Below are 21644 nucleotides of genomic sequence, written 5' to 3' on the forward strand. Positions count from 1 at the left end.
ACAGCCAGATGCTGGGATCAGTGTCTTTGCTAAGCAAGGACATAAACATTTCGTTTAACTTTATGTGCAACTACACGGTAACAGACTGACTATGTAACTTGGTGAAGAGGTCTGGAAAAAATAAAAATGCCCAAAAGATTTAAAGAATTGAGTTACTTGCAAACTTCAAGTTTTTTAAGTAATTTGAGGCTGCTTTAGTAGGTCCTGGAAATTGTAGGAGGGTGCAAAATGAATCAGTCATAGCTAAGAATTTTAGAGATTCTGGTTTTCCTTGTTAGTATTGTTCTGGGTTATGAATATAGTATGGCATGAATATTTGATGTTGATGTTTTGTTATGAAATTATTTTAAAAGTCTGGATCATTTTTTTAGTAGGTCACCTATTGAATTTTGTAACACATAACACATGAAAAATAGAAACTGATTTTTTGGGCAAACTTAGCTTGGTTGAATATCCTGCTAAGCAAAGGGTGCAGTAGAATTTCATTTTAGTATTTTATGCTGCCCTCTTTTACATGCTATTGCCAGCTGAAATGCCTCATTCTCCTAGTGCCTACCTTATTGATTTGCACATAGTATTTATAAGCATATTAGATAATCCACAATGTGAATCAAGTATCAACTGGGACTTAAATCATATGGTTTGGAATATTCTCAATGTGTTGGTATTGGCCATACGGATAAATAACATAAGGGATGTACAGGGAGTATTTTGCATTAAATGATTCAGCAAGGGTAAACTTTTATAAATTTTGAGTGATTTTAACATAACAAAACTACATGAAGGACTGTGTTCCTATTGATGATAATTTATCCTTTCAGGAGCTACCATAGTACAGTGCTCTAAGAAAATTGACACTGAAGAGAAACCAAGAGCAACTTTGATCATCTGTCCTCTTTCTGTTCTAAGCAATTGGATTGTAAGTTTTGTTACTACATACTAAAATTTCGTAACATGAAGTTAATTTGTAAGTCATCTTAGTCTTATAGTTGGAAATGCATGGAAATGACCATAATTTGGAAGGATAGTGCCAGTTTTGTTATATTTTACCTGCAATTAGTGGTTTATTAAAATGAATAAAACTTTAGTCCTGAGACATAAAATAAAAAAAGGAAAGATATCTAGTTGTAAACCATTCACCACAAAGTCCGGGAAAGAAGTATTTCATAGAAGCCAAAGTAAAACAATAAAGGAAGTGTATTATCTGTGGGATGCCATAGACATTTGCCGGTTCTGTGACCCTGGACAGTCTCTTAATTTCTGTCTCAGTTTCCTCATTTGAAAAACGGGGATAATAGCACCTACCTCCCTGGGTCATTGTGAGGAGCAAATAAGATGATAATTATAAAGCTTGGCATAGTGCCTAGCACATATTAAGTGCTATACAAAAGCTAACTCTTACTGTCATCATTATAGTGAAACTAAGAAAGAGTGAGGATTGAGAAAAGATCTTTGGATTTTCTGGTATGTGGTCAAGAAAACATTGTAGAGAGTAGGACAGAAAGAAGTCAAGTTAGAGGTAATTAAGGATAGGTACTGATGTTTTTAGACCTCACAAATTTTTTTCCCTTTTTTTAGAGGAATGTTCAATTAAGAATGATGCTTTGCACAATGTTTTGAGAAAGAGCTTGAAAGAGCTTTTTAAACAACTGAGGCTATCCTGGTGTAGGACCTAATTCACTCTTCGTTTCCTTTGTGTTTTCTCTGCTTATAGCTTCTTAAACTTTGATATTCAATTAAAATGTTGCTGAATTTTATCTTTGACTTTTTAAAAAATTTACTGTCTTTTATACTTCAGTGCATTTTTTTTTTTGGGTAAAGCTATCAGGGTTAAGTGACTTGCCCAAGGTTACACAGCTAGTCATGTCAAGTGTCAGGCAAGTCTTCCTGACTCCAGGGCTGGTACTCTATCCACTATGCCACTTAGCTGCCTCTTCAGTGTATTCTTTATCCCTCTTTTAAGAGGGATATGAAAATTTTTACTACTGTCACTTTATTTTATTCCTACCTATTATAGTTAGTAATTAATAGAAAGAGAAATGATTTTTTTTTCCACATCCCCTTTCTCTCCTGATCTTCACCAAGCTTAACTCTTTTCACATGTGCTTGAGGGAGAGAGATGTACTAATGGGAACTGCAGAGTGCTGCTTTAGAGGGGGTAGTGGAGCCTGGGGAGAGGCTAAGAGTTAGTGGTGTGCCCGTACTCCCTTTTTCTGCAAATGTGCATATTTAGCAGTCCGTTGGTGGTACTGCTGTCTTCTGTTATGGCCCAATATGAGGATGAACCTTTTAAAAAGAATATTAGCAAGAAAAGAGCAGGCTATTCTCTCTTTACTTTTGTAGTTGGGTTAATGAGTTGTTTGGAAAAAGTCTGTGGTGATTTTATTTCTATTTCAATTTCAAAAAATATTTCTCCAGCAAAAAGTCAAAGGATGTGAACAAATAGTTTTAAGGAGAATTGTAACTATAAATGACTACATGAAAACATGCTTCATGTTGCAATAGTGAGAAATGGAAATTACAAGTACCCATGAGGTTTTTACCTCACCACGTAAATTGACAAAGATGACAAATATTGACAACAGTATATGTTAGAACATGAGCATCTGTGTACATTTTTGGTGGAGCTGTGAAGGAGTTCAGTCAGCTTTATAGAATTCAGTTTTGAATTTTCCAAAATTCTCCCACTGGTCATATATGCCTGGGAAAAAGATCAAAACAAAATGCTAGTGTATACCAAAATAAGCATAATATGCTCTTTATGATAGTAGAGACCTAGAAACAAAGTAGGTGCCCATCCATTAAGGAATGGCTGAAAAAAATTGTAGTACATGAATATAATGGAATATTATTATACATTAAGAAAGGAGGAATTCAGAGAAGAAACAGGAAGATTTGTACAAACTGATTTTCAGTAAAATGACTAGAACTAAGAGAACAATATATACAGACTGCAACCACATAACTAAAAAGATCATCTGGGTAATTTAAAGGTCAGAGAAGGTACTGGAGTACAGATAAACATAATTCCTCCTTCCCCATGACAGAGGACTTAATTTTTTATCTTTGGCACAAGAGCGATTTCTGCCTTCAGGGAAAGGTTTGAAATGACTGTTGGAATGTTAAAAGATGTTAATAAGATTTTTTAAAAAGATGCATCATTTCTTCACTGTTAATTTTTTTTTTCACATATAATGCTCTTTCCTAGTATTAAATAAGATCAGTATTATGCTTACTGATTAAAACCATTTTTTTCTTTTAGGACCAATTTGGACAGCATATAAAATCAGATGTGCACTTGAATTTGTATGTTTACTACGGTCCTGATCGCAGCAAAGACCCTGCCTTGCTTTCAAAACAGGATATTGTATTGACTACATATAATATTTTAACTTATGATTATGGAGTAAGTATGCCTAAAATCATTCTATTTAGGATTAGAGATTTTAAATAGTTGTTTATTCCACTTTTTTTTAATCACACTAGGAAATATTTATAATGCAATGTAAGAAAGAGAATATCTGGCAGTTTTTTTTTAATGGACTTAATACTTTGAAAACGTAGTTCCCTAATGCTTCTAGAAAACTGACTGTCTGCTTATCACAAAGACAGATTTAAAATTTTATATTTTAGAACATTATAGTAGCAAAATTGTAATTCTGTCAAAGATTACACTACTTGACTTAAAATAGGGTGATTTTGCTATGCCCAGTAATTTCATTGGCATTTTCAATATATCTTACTGTTTTGCTACAGGTTTTTCTTTCCTGCATTTTTAATGAATTTATATCAATAGTTGATATGAGCTGTTCTGATTTATTTCAGAGCAGAGGGGATAGTCCATTACACAAAATAAGGTGGCTGAGAGTAATTCTGGATGAAGGTCATACCATACGGAATCCAAATGCCCAACAAACAAAAGCTGCATTAGATCTGGAGGCTGAAAGACGATGGGTGCTGACAGGTAATCTGCATTTATCGAAGTTCAGTTTAGACTTTTAAAACTGTATTAGAAAATAGTGGAAAATTGTAGGAAGTTTCAGACATGTAGGAAACGCTTCCTGTAGCAGTTGTTTCCTGAAAAGCTTTGGCATGTGTTCCTAGAAGTTTCATGTTGGGTAATACACATGAGCATCACAATTCAAAATTACAGAATCAAAAACAAAATTTTTCTTAAAAGTGTAGGAGCTCAGTACTTGGTCTTTTGTTGTTAATTTTGGGCCATTTTACTGCTGATTAAAAGATTGAAAAAGAATAGAAGACAATCAAATTAAAATGTTCTGTTTGCTAGTGTAATTACAGTACTTTTGATGTGGAACCATGTTGAACTTGTTGACTAAAATAAAGATTTTATTATTTATGCCTGCCCTGTTCTATAGTGATAATTTAAAAATTGGGAGATGCCCAAAATGTAGGCAGTATAGTGGTTCTCTTTGAGGTTCTATAGATAGATGCTCATGAAGGTGCTGCAATAGCTTTAAATTCTCATTTTTTTAGGTACTCCAATCCAGAATTCATTAAAGGACTTGTGGTCACTGCTTTCCTTTTTAAAACTGAAGCCATTTACTGATAGAGAATGGTGGCACCGAACAATCCAGCGTCCTGTCACAATGGGAGACGAGGGGGGACTTCGGTATGCTGTGTCTGTATGATTATCGAGCCAGGGGCTGACAGTCGTTCTCTGGAGGATGTTTGACTGACCCATCTCTTCCTCCCCCCTCCACCCCATCACTAGCCATCTTTGCATTTCTGGTGCATTTAGTTTGTTGACAGACTTGTAACAGCTGTTCCATTTGAAACTTCTCCATAGTGGCTTAGTGTGTTAATACAACTAAGGGGTTTGGGCTGTTGTAACACCACCCCAAATGCCATCTAAAGCCATTTGATTGGTTGCCTGCTTCTAGGGTGGGGCCTTCTGGCACAACATCCCATACATTCCTGCATTGAAACATTTACCTTTACATGTGCAGTCATTTGTACACATGCAAGAGGAGTTTGGATCATGGGATCATAGGGAGTTGAAAGGGAGTAGGGAGCATCTGTTCAGCTCCTTCATGTTACAGAGAAGGACACTGGCCTGGACAAGTTACATGACTTGCCTAAGACTAGTTCTGTGTGGACTTGGCAGAACTGAGTGGAAGTGGAAGAGGTGGGTTTGGGGTAATTTAAGGAGAGATTGTACAGTAATTATAATTCCCTCTTTGGCTACCTTTGATAGGTAGAGAAGTTCCAATCGCTAAAGGTTTTTAAGCAGAGACTAAGTGACTACTACTTGAAGAGAGGAAAAGAAAGGGACACAATAGGGTGAAAGAATGAGAAGGAAAAAAGTATGGTAAACAAAAAAAGAAAACAATATAGTGAAACAAGAAAAGAGAATAGAGTCAGCTGTCATTAGAAATTTTATTGACTAGGCATAGTATGCTAGTATTAGGTATTGTCTCTGCTCACCAGTTCATGCTCTAGTTTTGGGGATAAAATTTATATCTATATCTATATGCACATAACAATACAAACAGCATTTGTCAAATGAGTGGTGTAAATAATAACTTACATGACTTTAGAGGCGCAAATCAAATAGAATATATTGAAAATGATGGGCAGTCTCATAAATAATCGAGTTACTTACAAAAGTAAGTGATATGTATATAAGATAGTACACATGTGATAGATAGGCAGTGAGAACAGGAGAGGAAAAAAAGGCCAGAATAAAGTAGAATTTAAGAAGAAAGAGAAGTAATAGGAAAATAGGAAAGGAGTTGAAAAAGAAAAATACCTAAATGATCAAGCCTGGAGAATAAGTTGTTGGTTTTTTGTTTTTTTTTTTTAAGAATTTATCAGATGCTTATGTTTGCAAGTATTTCATTGACTTTTTTAAGTTGGTTAAACCTTCAGATAGAAGTAAACTAAAAGTGTATAAATTTCTACTAAATTACAGTGTATTTTTCTGTTTTTATTATAAAGTTGTATACCTGAAAGTAGTTAGTTGTACATTAAATTCTTTTTATCTTCCCTAGGCGTTTACAATCCCTAATTAAAAATATTACCCTCCGAAGGACAAAAACAAGCAAAATTAAAGGCAAACCTGTTTTGGAGTTACCAGAGCGTAAAGTATTTATTCAGCACATTACACTTACTGACGAAGAGAGACAGATTTACCAGTCTGTAAAGAATGAAGGCAGAGCCGCAATTGGCAGGTATGCAGAAAGAAAACCATATTCAAAGAGCACTAATTTTTTTTTCAAGGTTATATAAAATCTGCTGGGCATAATAATATTAAAGAACTAAAATGATGACAGTGGTTTTCATTTTATAATTGAAATATAAACCAAAATATCTAGTAGCTAGGTGATAACAGTGGTTAGAGCACTGCCTGGAGTCAGGAAGACCTGAGTTCAAATCCAGCCTCAGATCCTTATTGTGTAGCACTGGGCAAGTCCCTTAATCTCTGACTGTCTCACTTTCCACACCTATAAAATGAAGATAATGACCAACTCCCAGGATGGTTGTGGGGGTAAAATGAGATGGTCATATAGTGCCTGGCACGTAGTTGGTACTTATTTTTTTCCTGAGCTGATCTAGTTTGAGCTTTTATGCTCAACATTGGAGTTGAGGTAGTGACCAGATCTGTGATTTCAGGGGTGTAGAAAGCTCAGGAGGCACTTTATACCTTTGCTTCCCTGCACTGAACGCTCATCCCATAGCCAGTATGTGTCATTGGTGGGACTTGAATTCAGATCTTCCTATTTCAAAGAGCATCTAAGTATCAGTCAGTGGAAGTTTTTTCTGACCAACCCTAAACTGGCTTCCTTGCAAATTCCATCTGACAAAGCATTATGAGTTGTAAAGGCTGACTCCCGAGAGGTCAGAGCTGACCTGGCCTTGGGGTGGGGCAGCTGATCCCTCCTTCCTTGGCAGTGCTCAGCCCATGGGGACAGAAGCATCCCCTGAGAATGGGGACTGCCTTTTGGGTTTGAGAAAGATGGCAACATCTCCAGGATAGTCTAGTGGGTAGGGAGGAGGACTGGCAAATTGACTAACGGGCAAGAATTAGAAGGTGAGCATAAAAGTGAGATGATGAAGCTGGTGCTCAGGAAATCTCTGAGATTCCTCCAAAATGAACTCTATGGTGCTATGACATGTAAAGGTGAACTAATAATAATGATGATGATAGGAGGAAGGAAGTGGAAGGTAGAGGCAGTATCTGAGTGAAATGGCTTCTGAAGTTCTAGATCTTCTGTGAAGTAAACCTAGTGGAAAGAGTGTGGACTTCAGGACCTGCGTGTCAGTTCTAGCTCTGCCTCTGATTAACCATGGGGCTTCAGGCAGGTGACTACCTCTCTTGAGGTGCATTTTGTTCTCATTTGTGAAAGTGAGGTTGAGGTCTCTGAGCTCTGAATTTATGCTTATGAGCTTAAGTGATAATGAGGCCAAAGTGGCAATAAGTGACTGAGGCATGACAGAGTGGGAGGATCTTTTATGGTTGAGGAAGTGTGAATGGGTGAATGAGTGTGTAGATGTGCTCATGCACACATTTAGGCCCTGTATGCAGAGTCTGTCTGTCAATCAAACTTCAGTGGCTTCATAATGTGTTGTGTTTTGACTTCCTAATAATCTCTAGGTACTTTAATGAAGGCACTGTGCTTGCACACTATGCAGATGTCTTGGGCCTTTTGCTCAGATTAAGACAATTATGTTGTCATCCCCATCTGTTTACAAATACAGCATCTTCCAGTGGTCCCTCAGGTTAGTAAATTTAATTGGGTTTCCACGTACATTGTAGTTTATCAGAAATACTTAGTTCAGAATCAGAATTCTTGAAATGACCATTTCATTTTCCTTTTGAAATACAGGTCATGATGATTATGTTTTGTTTCATTTGTCTTGAATGCATATTAGACCCGAGTATATAATTTAAATATGGTAATGCATTGGAACTAAGTAATGTATTTGAAAAATTTTTTGCAGAGCCACATTATATATGAAATGGCGTTACTAATGAGGTTTTTATGTTATTGCTCAAAAGAACCTTCTATGGGTTCAGTATCTGGCAGTGTCAAATAAGTTGAAAGAATGCTTGCTGGCTTTGGACTCAGGACCTGGTTTCAAATCTTTATCACCTGCAGCCTCTAGCGACCATGGGCAAGTCATTTGACCTCATTGGGTCTCAGTTTCCCCAGCTACAAAATGAGGGGATTGCAGTAAATGGTTCCTGTGATCCCTTCTTGCTCTAATACATAGGATTTGCCTTACTCTGCATTTTGCTGTGGAGTAGGTTGTACACAGTGAGGTTCCTGTGTGTAATATGTTTTATTTGTACATTACCTAGTTTTGGGGGATACTGTTTAGTGTTGTTATATTTTCTAATTTAAATAATAGACCCAGTCTACAAAGTAGAATAAAGTATACTCTATTTGTGTAAATTAACTTTCTCAGTCATTAAGAGTCGCTGTGTATAATTAATTTGCTTTCTGTACCTAACTGTGATAGGAGATGATACACCTGAAGAACTACGAAAGAAGTTGATTAGCAAAATGAAGTTAATTCTAAGCTCTGGCTCAGATGAGGAGTGTGCAATTTGCTTGGATTCTCTAAATATTCCTGTGATAACACACTGTGCACATGTGTTTTGTAAACCATGCATTTGTCAAGTAATTCAGAATGAGCAGGTTAGTTTTTTCGTCTTTCATACTGAATTAATCAGTTGATAATTTGTCAAAATTTCATGTAAATATTTTTTCTAGAGAATGGAACAATAATTTAATTATCAACCATTCATACTTTACTGCTAGCAAAGTTTGGTTTAATTCAGTTAAGGAAATATTTATTAAACAATTGTGCAGACTATCAGACTTGGCATTAGATGTTCTAATAATCTCTGTTCTCATGGAACTTACATTTGGGTAGGAGAAAGAAAATGTTTCAAAGAGGTGAAAAATGGTGCTATGTGACGTGCAAGAGGAGGATGGGCTAAAGATGGCCAGGGAATCCTTTAGGCAGAGTTGACCTTGAGCTGGGGTCAGCAGATGCGGGGCCCTGAAGCAAAGTTGTGGAGACAGAAAAGGGCAGGAATAGAGTATATTTTTACATCAAACACCTCTCCCCTCCCTGCCCCTCCTCCCCACAGCGATCCCATACAGCAAATTGTACTTTTTATGACTAACACAGAAAAGGGAAAAAATCAGCATATATGATAAATACATCAAAGTCTGAATTATGCATATTGTGCACCATTCGTGGTCCACCTGTGCCTTTAAAGGGATAGAGTTGGGAGTGTCTGATCACATCTCAAATTTTGTACTAACAGAATTTTACAACATTCACTTTTAACTTTTTTGTATTTGGTAGTTTTGTTTGTTTATGTTGTTTTAGTCATTGTTTATATTCTTGATTTTGCTACTTCACTCTGTACCAGATCATGTAGATCTTCTTGTGATTTTCTGCATTCATCCCATCCATCGTTTCTCACAGCACAGCTATATTGCATTATTTGCCTAGCCGTTTGCCAGTCAATTGAGTGTCTAATTTGTTCCTAATTGTTTTGCAACAACCTCTTAGGTGGTTCCCTGGCTTCAAGTCTATCCCTTGTCTAGTTCAGATACAGATACCTATCATGGTGCCAGAATGATGTTTCTAAAGAGCAGGAGTGACCTTCCCTGTAAGGTCCAAAGGGAACTCTTCTGTTTGGCTTTTAAAGCTCTTCACAATCTGTTTTAATCTACTTTCCTTTACAATTTTATGGTCTATTACCACACTTCCATTTTCACCTCCCTTTTCATGATCTAGCCAAACCTGCCTTTCTGTAGCCTTCATCTCTAGGCTGAGCCTTTGCATTATAGCTTGTCCCCCATAACTGGAGTGTTCCCTCCATCCTCATTTACCTGTTAGGATCCCTAGTTACATTCAAAGCTTAGCTCAAGGGCCACCTTAGACGTAAGTCATTTCCTGCTGCCCCTCTCCCCATATTATCCTTTGGTTTTTGTATATAGGTTGTATTATTTGCAAGTGTGTTGTTTCTCTAAATAGAAATAAGTTCCTTGTGGCAAGGAAGAGTTCCTTTATATCCCAGCACCTTATATCTAGTTGGCACCTAATAACATGTTTGTTTAATCCAAGTAGGGATATCTTACAGACAGGCACAAGTACAGGTGTGGTATTTACAATAGCTGACATGTATGTAGAGCTTTTTTGTTTGCAAAGCATTGTTTATAATCATCATTTGATCTTCAAAAACAGTACTAGGGTAGGTATTACCTGTAATATAGCTGAAGAAGCTGAGGTTTAGCTTAATGCCTTGCTTGTGATCATCTGCTTAGTAATGCAGGAAGTGGATTTTGAACACTCTTCTCTCAGGACTCCCAAGTCTGTCAATCTTTCCACTGTACCATACTGCCTCTTTGCACAGTTACATGTGAAAGGTGACAGTGGAAGCTAGGGAAGTGGGATCATTGTGAAGAGGTGTAGAAAAGCCAGAAGAACCATGGGAATGTGATGTCTCTGAGGGCAGCAGTAGAAGGGATCCATATGTCAGGTGCAACAGTACAGTCAGGGACTACTGAGAGGACCAAGCAAAGAACACTGGATTTGACTCACTGACGGAGGGAAATCAGGCTGCAGAGTTTAAAAGGATAACGGGAATTGAAACATTTTCAAAAAATTCTGATCTGATCACTTAAGCAAAGTTCTCACTTTTCAAAGACATTGATCTCTATTCAGTATTCTGCTCTAAAAGTGTCTTATTGGAAAAATGATGGTTAGTAGCGTCCTTATGTCTAGATTCTTTTATTTTGCTAAAAATGTTCTCTGTAAAATACTTGAAATAAGTGGTTCTTTTAGCTGGGGTTGTGGATACAAGCATTTGTCCCATCAGCTTTAGTCTTGTAGTTTAAAATAAAATTTTGTTCATCCCTAGTAAGTCTTAGTAATTAGGTAAACACTTCATTTGAATGAAAAACTTTGTAAGATTTAACAGACATCAACCAATTTTTTCACTCAACAAGACAAAATTGTTTTGATTGAGTAGCTCTAATAAACATATACCTTTCAAAACTATAATTATTTTTTTAAATTGAGGTCTTTGAATCCAGGACTAGCTCATGAAATGTATTTGTCCACCCTGTATACTACTTCAAGATCTTTTGCCCTATGCCCAAACTAATACAATACTTTATCTTCTTTTTAATGGTGAATATTCACTTCTCAGAGAAGTAACTTTGAGGGCCTAACAAAAAGGGGAGGAGAGGTGGTATTAAAATACCTTTATCTTTTAGGAATGTTCAGAGTTCTAATGTTTTGTTTTATAGCCAAATGCCAAATGCCCTTTATGCAGAAATGACTTACGAGCAGACAATTTGGTAGAATGTCCTCCAGAAGAATTGAACTGTAGTGCTGAGAAAAAGACTGATCTGGAATGGATGTCCAGTTCAAAGGTAATTTTCAAAGACTTTGATGAATGTAAAAAATCATCTGTATATGATTCATTTGCACATGAACTAGGAGATTACTACAATTTCATCCTGTCATGTGAATGCTTCTAATAGGTAGTAAAAGGCGGGGGTGGGGTGGGGAGCGGGGTGAGTTTTTGTTGTTTTTTGGTGGAGAAAGACATAATTTATTATGTTTTAGATTTCAGGTATTTGTAAGAAATAAAACAGTGAAGAAAAGATAAATGATATGTAATTATTCTGTTTTACTTTTTATACTTAATGATGCTTTCTTATTTAAAGAGAAAGTGTGATATTAATGAAATATTAGACATTTGGAGAATTTTTGAAATCAGGCTAAATACCAGAGATCTTTGCTTCCCATTTGTAACTAAAGCACAGAACTTTCAAGAGTAATTTTAATAGCATAATTTTTACCAATTCAAAGTGAAATTTGATGGGTTACATACAGTTTTGTTTTTTTCAGATCAATGCTCTAATGCATGCTTTGATTGACTTAAGAAAGAAGAACCCCCAAATCAAAAGTTTAGTTGTTTCTCAATTCACAACTTTCCTGTCTTTATTAGAAACACCACTTAAGTAAGTTGAACAGTGTTTTATCTCTTTGAGTAAAAAGATTTTTATGTGTTTTGCTGTATGAAATTTGTATCAGAAAGTCAGTATTAACTTGTGTACCCATTTTATAATTTTTTTCCATTTAACTTTTGTACAAGTTAAAATTAGGAACTTTTTGTAACAACATAAAATATTGTTTTAAATCCTGAACTTACCAGAAAAGCTGTGTGCGCAAATAATTATTTGACTATTATTAGTAGCAACCTAGTAAATCTTTTTCTTATTTTTGTTAAAGAGCGTCTGGGTTTGTGTTTACTCGTTTGGATGGCTCCATGGCCCAGAAGAAGAGAGTTGAATCAATTCAGTGTTTCCAGAACACGGAAGCCGGATCTCCTACAATAATGCTGCTTTCTTTAAAAGCTGGTGGAGTTGGTTTGAATCTCTGCGCAGCCTCTCGAGTATTCTTAATGGATCCAGTAAGTAATCTTAGGGAATCTACATGACAAGGACATTTTTAAAACAAAATCATAGAAGGAACACCAAATATTTTTATTGAGAGGTAAAAATCATACCTTTCATTTGTAGAATGACTCTTTTCACTTACTTTAGTTTGTCTAATGACAAAATGGGAATTTTGAACTCATGACTCCAAAACCAGTACCCCTTCCACAGCAATAAGAGTAGCTGACATTTGTGTAACACTCGAACACTTTGCAAAATACGTTATACAGATTACCTCAGTTGAGCCTTATGATAAACCCATGAAATAAGTATTACTTATTGTCTCTCTTTGGCAAATGAGGAAACACTGGCTGAAAAGGGTAAAGTGACTTGCCTCAGGTTGCACAGGCTGGCAACCAGTGTCTGAGACAAAATTTACATTCAGCATTGCTATGTCCTTAACATAGAGCTTGATCCCCTACACCTGCTGCCTCACTGAGATACATTTTATCTCTGAAAGCCAGAACGCTTAAAATTCCCCTGACCACAGTACATGATTCTTCCTCTTAATCTCATCTTCATCCCCACTAGTACTTTTTCAACCTTATTCCATTCTCCTGGTCTCTTAAGCTTCTCTAGTGTTTTAAATGGCAAGAGAAAGAAATCTTGTAGGTTTAGAGGTCATGACAGGGGTGTTAAAAAAACAACAGCATGGCCACCACCTGTTAAAGTAACCCACCTGCCTTGGCTATGTATTTATATACTCCATTGTAGGTGCTCAACCCCAAGTCACCAACCCTTCACTTTCCTTGGCTCTTGGGTATTGAACATTGCCAGAGAAAACCACAATGACTTTCTTCCCTGTTCTGCTATTATGTATATATTATGTGTTAATGTAGGTGGAAAATAATAATTTTCTTTAATATGTACACTGAACCATTTTAGTTTTTGATGTAGAAATTTGTAGTACTGTCAGTATGACCATTGGTTATCCCTGTATTATTGAGATACAGAAGTTGTAAGAAATTGGACTAAATATTTTTTGATCCTGTGTTGTGCTGGAAATGAGTATTTTTTTTAAAAAGTAACTGGCTCATTTACTTTGTTTTATCTTGTTTTTGTTAAAATCATTAGTAGTGAGTTTTATTTTATCTGGTAGGATTTAATTTGGCACATATTTTAGTAGAAAATAGAAACAATTATCAGGATTACAAAATTATGTAAGGAAAACTGTGTTTGGCAATTATTTTTTTTTAAAAGTCACAAAATTATTTTTATTTGTCTAGCCTCCTAAAATATGCTGCTTACCTTTTAAAGTTCTTTTGAATTCTCAATGAACACGGGGTTAGAAACAGGTAATCTGATGGTTTGCTAAGAAATACACAGTATAGGAAGTTAAATGCGTTAGCCCATCAGATAAAAATGAGACATCAATTTTGTAATATATCTAGACAAAGATGTTAAGAACTTGGAGACACCAAAACAACCAGAACCAAATTAAAATATAATTGGCAAATGTTTAACAAAATAAATAAAAAAACAATACAGCATAGGTAATGTTAATTTTTGGGTTTCTGAGCCAGTATGTAGCCTTCAAGGATCCCTTTCTATTTTATCACCACTGAGCTGGAAAACCACTTCAAAGAGAAACAGTTTCAGCCTGTACAGGTTTATCTGACTCAGATATAGTAACTCAGGTATAATAACAAATCTAACATGCAGCCATAGTATTTTTATATTCCTAGACAAAAAAAAAAAAACCAGCTGATCTCTATATTGACTTCAAAATTCCTCCAAAAAGGAATGAGAGAAAATAGTAATGGAAGAAGACAAACAACTTTTCCCCCTTCAGAAAGCTACCCAAATAGGCATCTCTTTGAGTTGTTTCTATTCTAAAGGCAACTCTCCAACTAAATTGTAGCAGTAAAAGCAAAAACTAAACAAAAAAAGAGGTGTCCAGAAACTAAATGTAAACCAGGAAACATTTCTCTACACCTACCTTCAAATGTTTGTTAGTTCTTACTGAGGCATAGCTTTTTAAAAGAATATAATACTGCTTTTCCTAATTACCACCTCTGATTTCAGCCATAGTTGGACACACTGTAACTTAACTCCAACATAGTAATGTCATTTTGGTCTTCAGGAATGAAGGGCAACACCCATATTCATAGAAATATCGTAAATGTATGTGTTTATGTAAACATGCATACATACTTTCTTGTGCCATGTATAAAAATAGACAAAACTTACTTGCAGATTAACAGATATAAAAGATCAGTTTTAAGAGAATTCCAACAGTGAATAGAACAGTTACACAGAGATCAGATAATAACATAAGAAATGCCATGTTGGCCCAGCCCTGCTTTCTATCCAGTCCGTTTTCTGGTGTGGGCGGAGTGGAATAACAGTGTGGAAGAGTGTGCTGTCAGCTTCAAGAAGCCTCCTAATGCACCTAATATCTATTAATCATATCTCTAAAGCCTTGAGCATATTGATATTACTAGACATGATCATATACTCTGTGGAGAGGCAGCCAACTGTTAGGAGAAGAGCAATGGGGTCAGGAATCATTTAGCTGCGTGTTCCACTTCTGCCTCTGACATGGATTGTGTGATCACCACCAGCATGTTAACCCCTCTCCAAGATACAGTTTGCTACTCTGTTAAAAAGGGATTTGACACCTCTGATCGACACCATGCCTCTTCATTAAAGTATTTCATCTATAAAAACTGGAACTTCAAAAATTTCTCCTACCCCATGCCTTTACCTTTAACTTTTCCCCCATTTCTTTATTCTTACTGACCTTTTTCTTCTTAACTGTAGTCACTCAGTTTATCAAGTTGTTGAAGAACAAATGAAATAATAGGTGTAAAGTGCTTTGCAGATCTTTAAATTTAAAGCACTACGGTGTGTTGGTTACAACAATGCAGCATATACAACAGTAGCACATCAATTTTATCTTCATGCCTTAGATCAATTTTTGTGGCATACAAGACAACAGGTACAAAAGGAGTTGGACACTATAAAGATCTTTGTGTGCTAGAAACATGAGGTGGATTTCACAGAAGGGCTGGGGTTTGAACTTGACCTTAAAAGATGGGGAGGAAAAGAAAAACACATTGACAGCGATCAGAACAAATATTCTTAAAAACATCTTTCCAGGCCTGGAATCCTGCTGCTGAAGATCAGTGCTTTGACAGATGTCACAGACTTGGCCAGAAGCAGGAAGTGGTCATCACAAAGGTCTGTTTGTATACAGCTTATTGTTTCCTTAGTTTTTAAAAACATGATACGTACTGTTTTTGGAGGATCATAATGCCCTTTGTTTAGTGTAGTACCCTGAATTTGGGGTTCTTGGAGAGTTTGCTCCATTGACTATAAAGTTGTTTTTGTCAGACATAGTTGCTGTTCTGCCAAATACTTATAGTAAGAGAATCATATTTGAGTAGTAGTATAAAGAATTCTCAACTTCCTAATTATGATGCCATAAATAGCGGGGAGTATACCAATCCCAATTTCTCCAGTTGCTGTGATAGTTCCATGTGATTATAGGATCACAGATCTAGAGCTAGAAGGAAGCTTTACAGGCCACCTAGTCAGTCTGGCGCACCCCCCTCCCCCCATCTAGTTCCCTCTTGGCTCCCCTCCCTTATTTTGCACCTGGGGAATGAGGTCCATGAGTAGAAATTATTTGCTTAAAGCCACACAGCTATTGGGTCAGAAACAGGATTTACTTGTCTTCTGACTCCAGAGTCAGTTCTTTACCCATACCATGCTGCTTTCTTTGCATTTATGATGTGTAGCATGAAGCTGTGAAATATTTATGAAAAATCACAATAAATTTTCTGCAGTAGAAAATGTTACCCCAATTTTTGAGAAATGATTTCATTGTTCATCAAATGGACTTGGAATACTTCAGATTTGGGTTGCATATTTGCCTTAGAGTCACCCACTTGATGAAACAGTGGAACATTTTACAGAGAATCTGAAATATTTTGTTTTTATGTTAGGGCATCTAATAAGTGTGGTTTTAAAAATCCTTGTTTGTTTTTATTTTTTAAGTTCATTGTGAAGGACTCTGTGGAAGAAAATATGCTGAAAATACAGAACAAAAAGAGGGAACTTGCTGCAGGAGCCTTTGGAACCAAAAAGCCTAATGCTAGTGAGATGAAACAAGCCAAAATTAATGAAATAAAAACGTTAATTGATTTGTAATTTGTATGGTTTTAGGCCGGGTGAGTTTAACTGGTCAAATACATATTTACCTTTGGAAGAGGTAATTTGGAGCCTGCAATTTGTGTCTTTCTTAAAAAGGTACAGAACGTCTTTATTAGTGACAAGATAATTGACATGTTATCTCTTCTGAATCTGAACTTGTTCTTAATGATAGTTCAAATAGCAATAAGTACTACTGTGTACAGTGACCTAAAATAATTTTATGGGAGAGGATTACTTTAGTATTCTGCTTTCATAATACCAGTCCTAAATATTCTTAAACTAATTCCCACCAGGTACACAGCCTTTTCACTTTTGACAGAATGTTGGGCCTTTTACACTTCTTGAGCAAATAAGTTGTTTTCTATGTTGACCTCTTATGGTTGTTCACTCCAGTCTCCTCTTTATGTTTTTTTGATGAAATAGCTTCAAACAATCTCCCTAAATTTAATTTCCAAGATTGAAATATACACAGAATGTGTAGTGAATTGATTCATTGGTACTTTATTCTGATACAGTCCTTGCATCCAGAACCAAATTGTATGAGAGTCCAAAGTGTTGGGTCAACTTAATTTTATGTAGTTAAAGAAAAAAAATTTAGAAACTGTGTTATAGCAGTACATTCCCCTTTATAGTCAAGTAGCACTATATAAAGTGTTTAAAATGTATCTTGGTACTTAGGTCATACATACAGGGAAATAAATAAATCATTCCACCTTATTTGACTTTTCAATTTAAATTATGGAAATGCTAAAAATAGACATTTCTGTAAGTAGATAGTTTTCACTCATGAAGCTTTTTTGAAAAATAACTTTGTAAACTTTTCTAATTCTGAAGTCTAATTCTGAAGATGTAAAATTGCAATATGTTTCGGTGGATGATGGAACTAGATGACCTGAATTTCTAAGGTCCATTCACCTCTAAGGTTCTGTGATTCTATTACATCTTGGTCCTGATTCCTAATAAATCTCTTGTGCATGTTCATAACATCAGAATTTTTGGAAATTTTAAGAATTCATTCTCACATGCCCATAGAAAACCCAATCATCTTTGTTACTTTATGTTAATGAGAAAACTATTAATGGTTGTCACAGAATTCCAGAGGGTCCTCTGAGTGCTATTTTAAAATATATATATATAAATTCAGTGATCAGGTTTAGATAGTGTTACTTCCATATGGAAATAGTTTAGAAAATGTACTTTTTTGTTTTTGTTTTTTTATAATGAGAAGATGCATTAATAACCGTGATGAGAAAAGATTCATTTTTGGTACAGATGTAAAAAGCACCTTAGATTTTACTTATAGTATTTGGTGTCACCTGACTGAAAAGCAAGGAAGATTACAGGCAGTTTAAAGTTGTGGCATATATGTTTCAAGGTTAGAAATAAATCTTCCCTAAAGCCTAAATTTAGAATTGACCCACGTCAGCTATGCTGGCAGCTAAGCTTGCATTATCCTACGTAGTTTCTTCTACCATTGTTAACAGCAATTGATACACATCAGATGAAAATAGGAGCTTTGTGATATGTCTCCCTGGGTCGGGGAATGGGAGTTGGGGGCTGTTCCCACAACCTTCAGGAGCTGCTTAAGGAGCAGACTGGGGGAAAGCTCTCCTGATCTTTGGCTGTGGGAGCTTTGGGCAGTTAGAAACAGCTCAGAACCTGTATTTTCCTACAGAACAAAATCAGATTGACTTGTACAACTCATTCACCTTCCGAGTTATTGTAAAGTTAAGGACTCCCTTTTCTCCTTTCCCAAACATTTGCTGAGTTTCTTTTCCCTCATTTTCAATATTTATTTTGGTGAGTTCTTTCAAAAGTACAAGTATTTCCTTAATGTATTGTTAAAATATGCAAACTACTTTGAGATCTGGGGATAGATACTGGAGTTTTAACTTAAGTTAGTGCTATGTTATGAGCCAGTTTGAGTTTCTGCGATACAGAAGAAGCTCACTGTGAACAGTTTTGTTGTAAAAGGTAGATGCTATGCCCTATGCATTTGTAGTCTGGATTGGATTTCTGTGTTACATTTAAAATCAATAAAAATGTTAGAATTAATTCTATTGGCCTCTTCACTCATGCAGCTTCTTGTGGTGATTTTTTTAATGCCAACAACCTTATCATTAAATCTCACATTCAGGGAAGGTAAGGCCTGTTTTATAAATCACAGGCTTCTTCAATTTCTACCAACATGGAGTAAAAAAAATGGAGTGGTGAGCTGAGAGTAGGAAAAATGGAGTGGTGAGCTGAGAGTAAGGTCACCTTATTGGACTGTGTGTATAGTTGGGCTGGGATCCATGGAGCCCCTCACTGAAAGTAGCTCTTGGACACCCAGACCGAGGGCTACCCAGGGTCCACAGCTGTATGTCCAAGTTACCCAATTCACTGCTTCACACTTGAGTTTCTTCTACTTGAGATAAGGACAACCTATGTGCCCATTGCATAGAACCATTAGGAGGATGAAATGAAATGGCAGGCCACAAAGGTTTACCAGGCCTGCTCCTCCCTGTAAGCTGTGGGCTTGGCCACCATGTATCAGCGAGCACCATCACCCTTGGTGCTGACACCTAACTGGGAAGTGAACAGGGCCAAAGAGTATTGGTGGAAAATGCCTGAATTCTTGGGTATCCTCTCTCTCCCTGCTGATGAGGGGTATCACTGAACTGATACTGGTGGAGTTTGTGAGCCATTTCATTTCTCCTGATCAGGATTTAGTTCATGAGGGATTGAGATCTAATTCATTCAAAGATAAAGGTAAATCACTTCATTTATGAATAGAAAGGTCAAGGCAAAAGGTAGAGGTAGTTACCTGTTTTTTTCCTAATGTGCTTGGAGGAAATATGTTGTGATTTGGTTCTTAATTTTGTGTAGAGCTGATGAGTGAAACCAGAATGGAGTTTGCACTCGACGTCATCTGACTTTATTAGAGAAGATGAGTTTGTGAATGAAGCTAAATGGAGAACAAGTGATATTTGTGTGAAAGAAATCAGTAGATAATTAAAAATTCTTCTAGGCCGGGTGTGGGCAACCTGCTCAAAGCCATGTGTATCCCCCAGGTCCTCAAGTGCAGCCCTTTGACTGAATCCAAACTTCATAGAACAAATCTCAAGGTTGTAGGTTCCCCAACCCTGTTCTAAGCTCTTGAGTAATGGAGTGGGGAGGGGGGACACATTTCATATGTCCATAAATTTTCCTAGTCAATTTGTCTAATTCTTAAAAATGAAGTTTTAATAGACTTGGAAACTAAGGTGTGTGTTGAATATGAGTAATGTTGATCACAAAAATGTTTCCACTAGACTGCAGGTTCCTTGAAGACAGGCACTGGCTTTACCTTTTTTTGTATCCCCAATGTTAAGCATAGTGACCGGCATTTATATTCTCAAAACTAATCCGCAAAGCTAATTTGCTAATTCCTCAATATCCGATTTTCCTCTTTAAAGTTTGGTGCTTGATGGCACTTTGAAAGCAAAAGAGGTAAATATTTCATATGAAAGTGGTGTTATTTGAAGAAGAATGTTCTGGACCTCTCACAAATGGACCTACAAACTCACTTTATTGGTGTGTGCAACAGATGTTCTCTAGATTGTATCTCTTAAGACACTGTTAGACCAGGATAAGGCAGGAAGAATGCACTCCTCAAAGGCAGATACCTGTTCATTTTTTGCCTTTGTGTGACTTGTGTCTAGCATACTTCCTGGCACATAGTAGGTTCTTGATAAATAATGTTGAATGACTTTATAACCCTATTCTGAGCCATTTATTTCACAAACACGCTGAGGATAACAAAGCTGACTGTTACAATTCGTGCATTTCATAATGTCTTCTATTAATGCTCTACCCCTTTCCATATAAAGAAATGTGTTTACAGCATTTAAGACCAAACTATCTTAGAAAAGGAATTACCTTTGCTTACTAAAAAACGTATCAAGGGAAAGCTGTAATTCATTAAAGCAAAGGTTCTATTGTCCTTTTCACCCCAGAACGAAACTTGCTCCAGGTCATTATCCTTGGCATTTCTAAATCTCTTATCTTCATCATTGATCCAACTCTGGTATTTGCCTGTTCAGCCTTGGGCAGAGACCTCAAGTTTCCTCATTTATAGAATGAAGGGATTGAACAAGGATGATGCTTGTTCCTTGAGGCCCCTTGTGGTTCTGAATCCTGTCATCACTTTTGCTAGCCCAGAGCAGAGGAGGGTGGAAACAGCTGAAATCGAAGTGCGCTCATTAGTGGGAAATAACGGCCAGAGAAGAGAAAATTAAAAACCAGACTGAACTAGCAAAGCACAGCAGTTGGCCACTCAGTTGTAGGCCCTACATATCCCTCTTTAGGCCATTGTTATTAATTACAGTCTAATATAACTCTTTGGTGTTCTTGTAGGAGAGTAAAAACTGCAGACAAGTTAACTTTAGAATTCTAAGGAAGCTATTTAGTAATAGTAAAAGTCTGTTGGCATTGTTAATGGCTACTCTTACCATCTTACCATCATAGTTCATAGACCCTAGAGTAAGTAGATGGTCCAAATCAATTGGTGTGATTAAAACAAAGCAAAAACAGTTGACTTGCTTGCTGCTAATGATTCCGTCCATGCTTAACTAGGCTGGTCTTTGGGCAGGGGACATTATAATCTTGTCACTAAGCTAGTACTCCAAGCCTTTCCAGTTTATTGGATTCTGCCAGCATTTGCATTCTTTGGGCATGGATTTAGAGAGCCCAAAGTCATCTCCACATTACAAAGAAGTATCAGATTAGGCCTTCAGTGGAGCGACTTAATGAAAATAAATTATAATTTATCTCAGATCCAGCCTAATTCTCTATTCTTCACATATGAAAACTATCTTCTGTCTCTGCCTTTGCACTGGCTGGCTCTCACGTTTAGAATTTGGTCTTTTACTTCCACCTCATAGAATTCCTCTTTTTCAAGATGCAGCATGAGAATCATTTTCTACATACGGCCTTTTTTGATTCTCCCCAAATGTTAGTGCCCTCCAT

General features: G+C 36.5%; 1 protein-coding gene across 2 annotated transcripts in view; it reads left to right on the forward strand.

Annotated features, from left to right (window-relative positions):
• HLTF (helicase like transcription factor) overlaps nt 1-18727 on the forward strand; it is a 33629-nt gene extending 14902 nt beyond the window's left edge. For both annotated transcript variants that reach the window (XM_036757613.1, XM_036757614.1), the window contains 12 exons: nt 822-919; nt 3263-3406; nt 3826-3964; nt 4498-4633; nt 6015-6194; nt 7619-7743; nt 8488-8666; nt 11301-11426; nt 11908-12020; nt 12292-12472; nt 15600-15680; nt 16500-18727. In XM_036757613.1, the coding sequence (XP_036613508.1) occupies nt 822-919; nt 3263-3406; nt 3826-3964; nt 4498-4633; nt 6015-6194; nt 7619-7743; nt 8488-8666; nt 11301-11426; nt 11908-12020; nt 12292-12472; nt 15600-15680; nt 16500-16652 (1655 nt within the window). In that variant the 3' untranslated portion in view covers nt 16653-18727. The remainder of the gene's footprint in view (nt 1-821; nt 920-3262; nt 3407-3825; nt 3965-4497; nt 4634-6014; nt 6195-7618; nt 7744-8487; nt 8667-11300; nt 11427-11907; nt 12021-12291; nt 12473-15599; nt 15681-16499) is intronic.
• Nucleotides 18728-21644: the final 2917 nt, after the last annotated feature.

This window comes from Trichosurus vulpecula, chromosome 4 (genome assembly GCF_011100635.1).
Source record: "Trichosurus vulpecula isolate mTriVul1 chromosome 4, mTriVul1.pri, whole genome shotgun sequence".
In the NCBI taxonomy this organism is placed as follows: Eukaryota; Metazoa; Chordata; class Mammalia; order Diprotodontia; family Phalangeridae; genus Trichosurus; species Trichosurus vulpecula.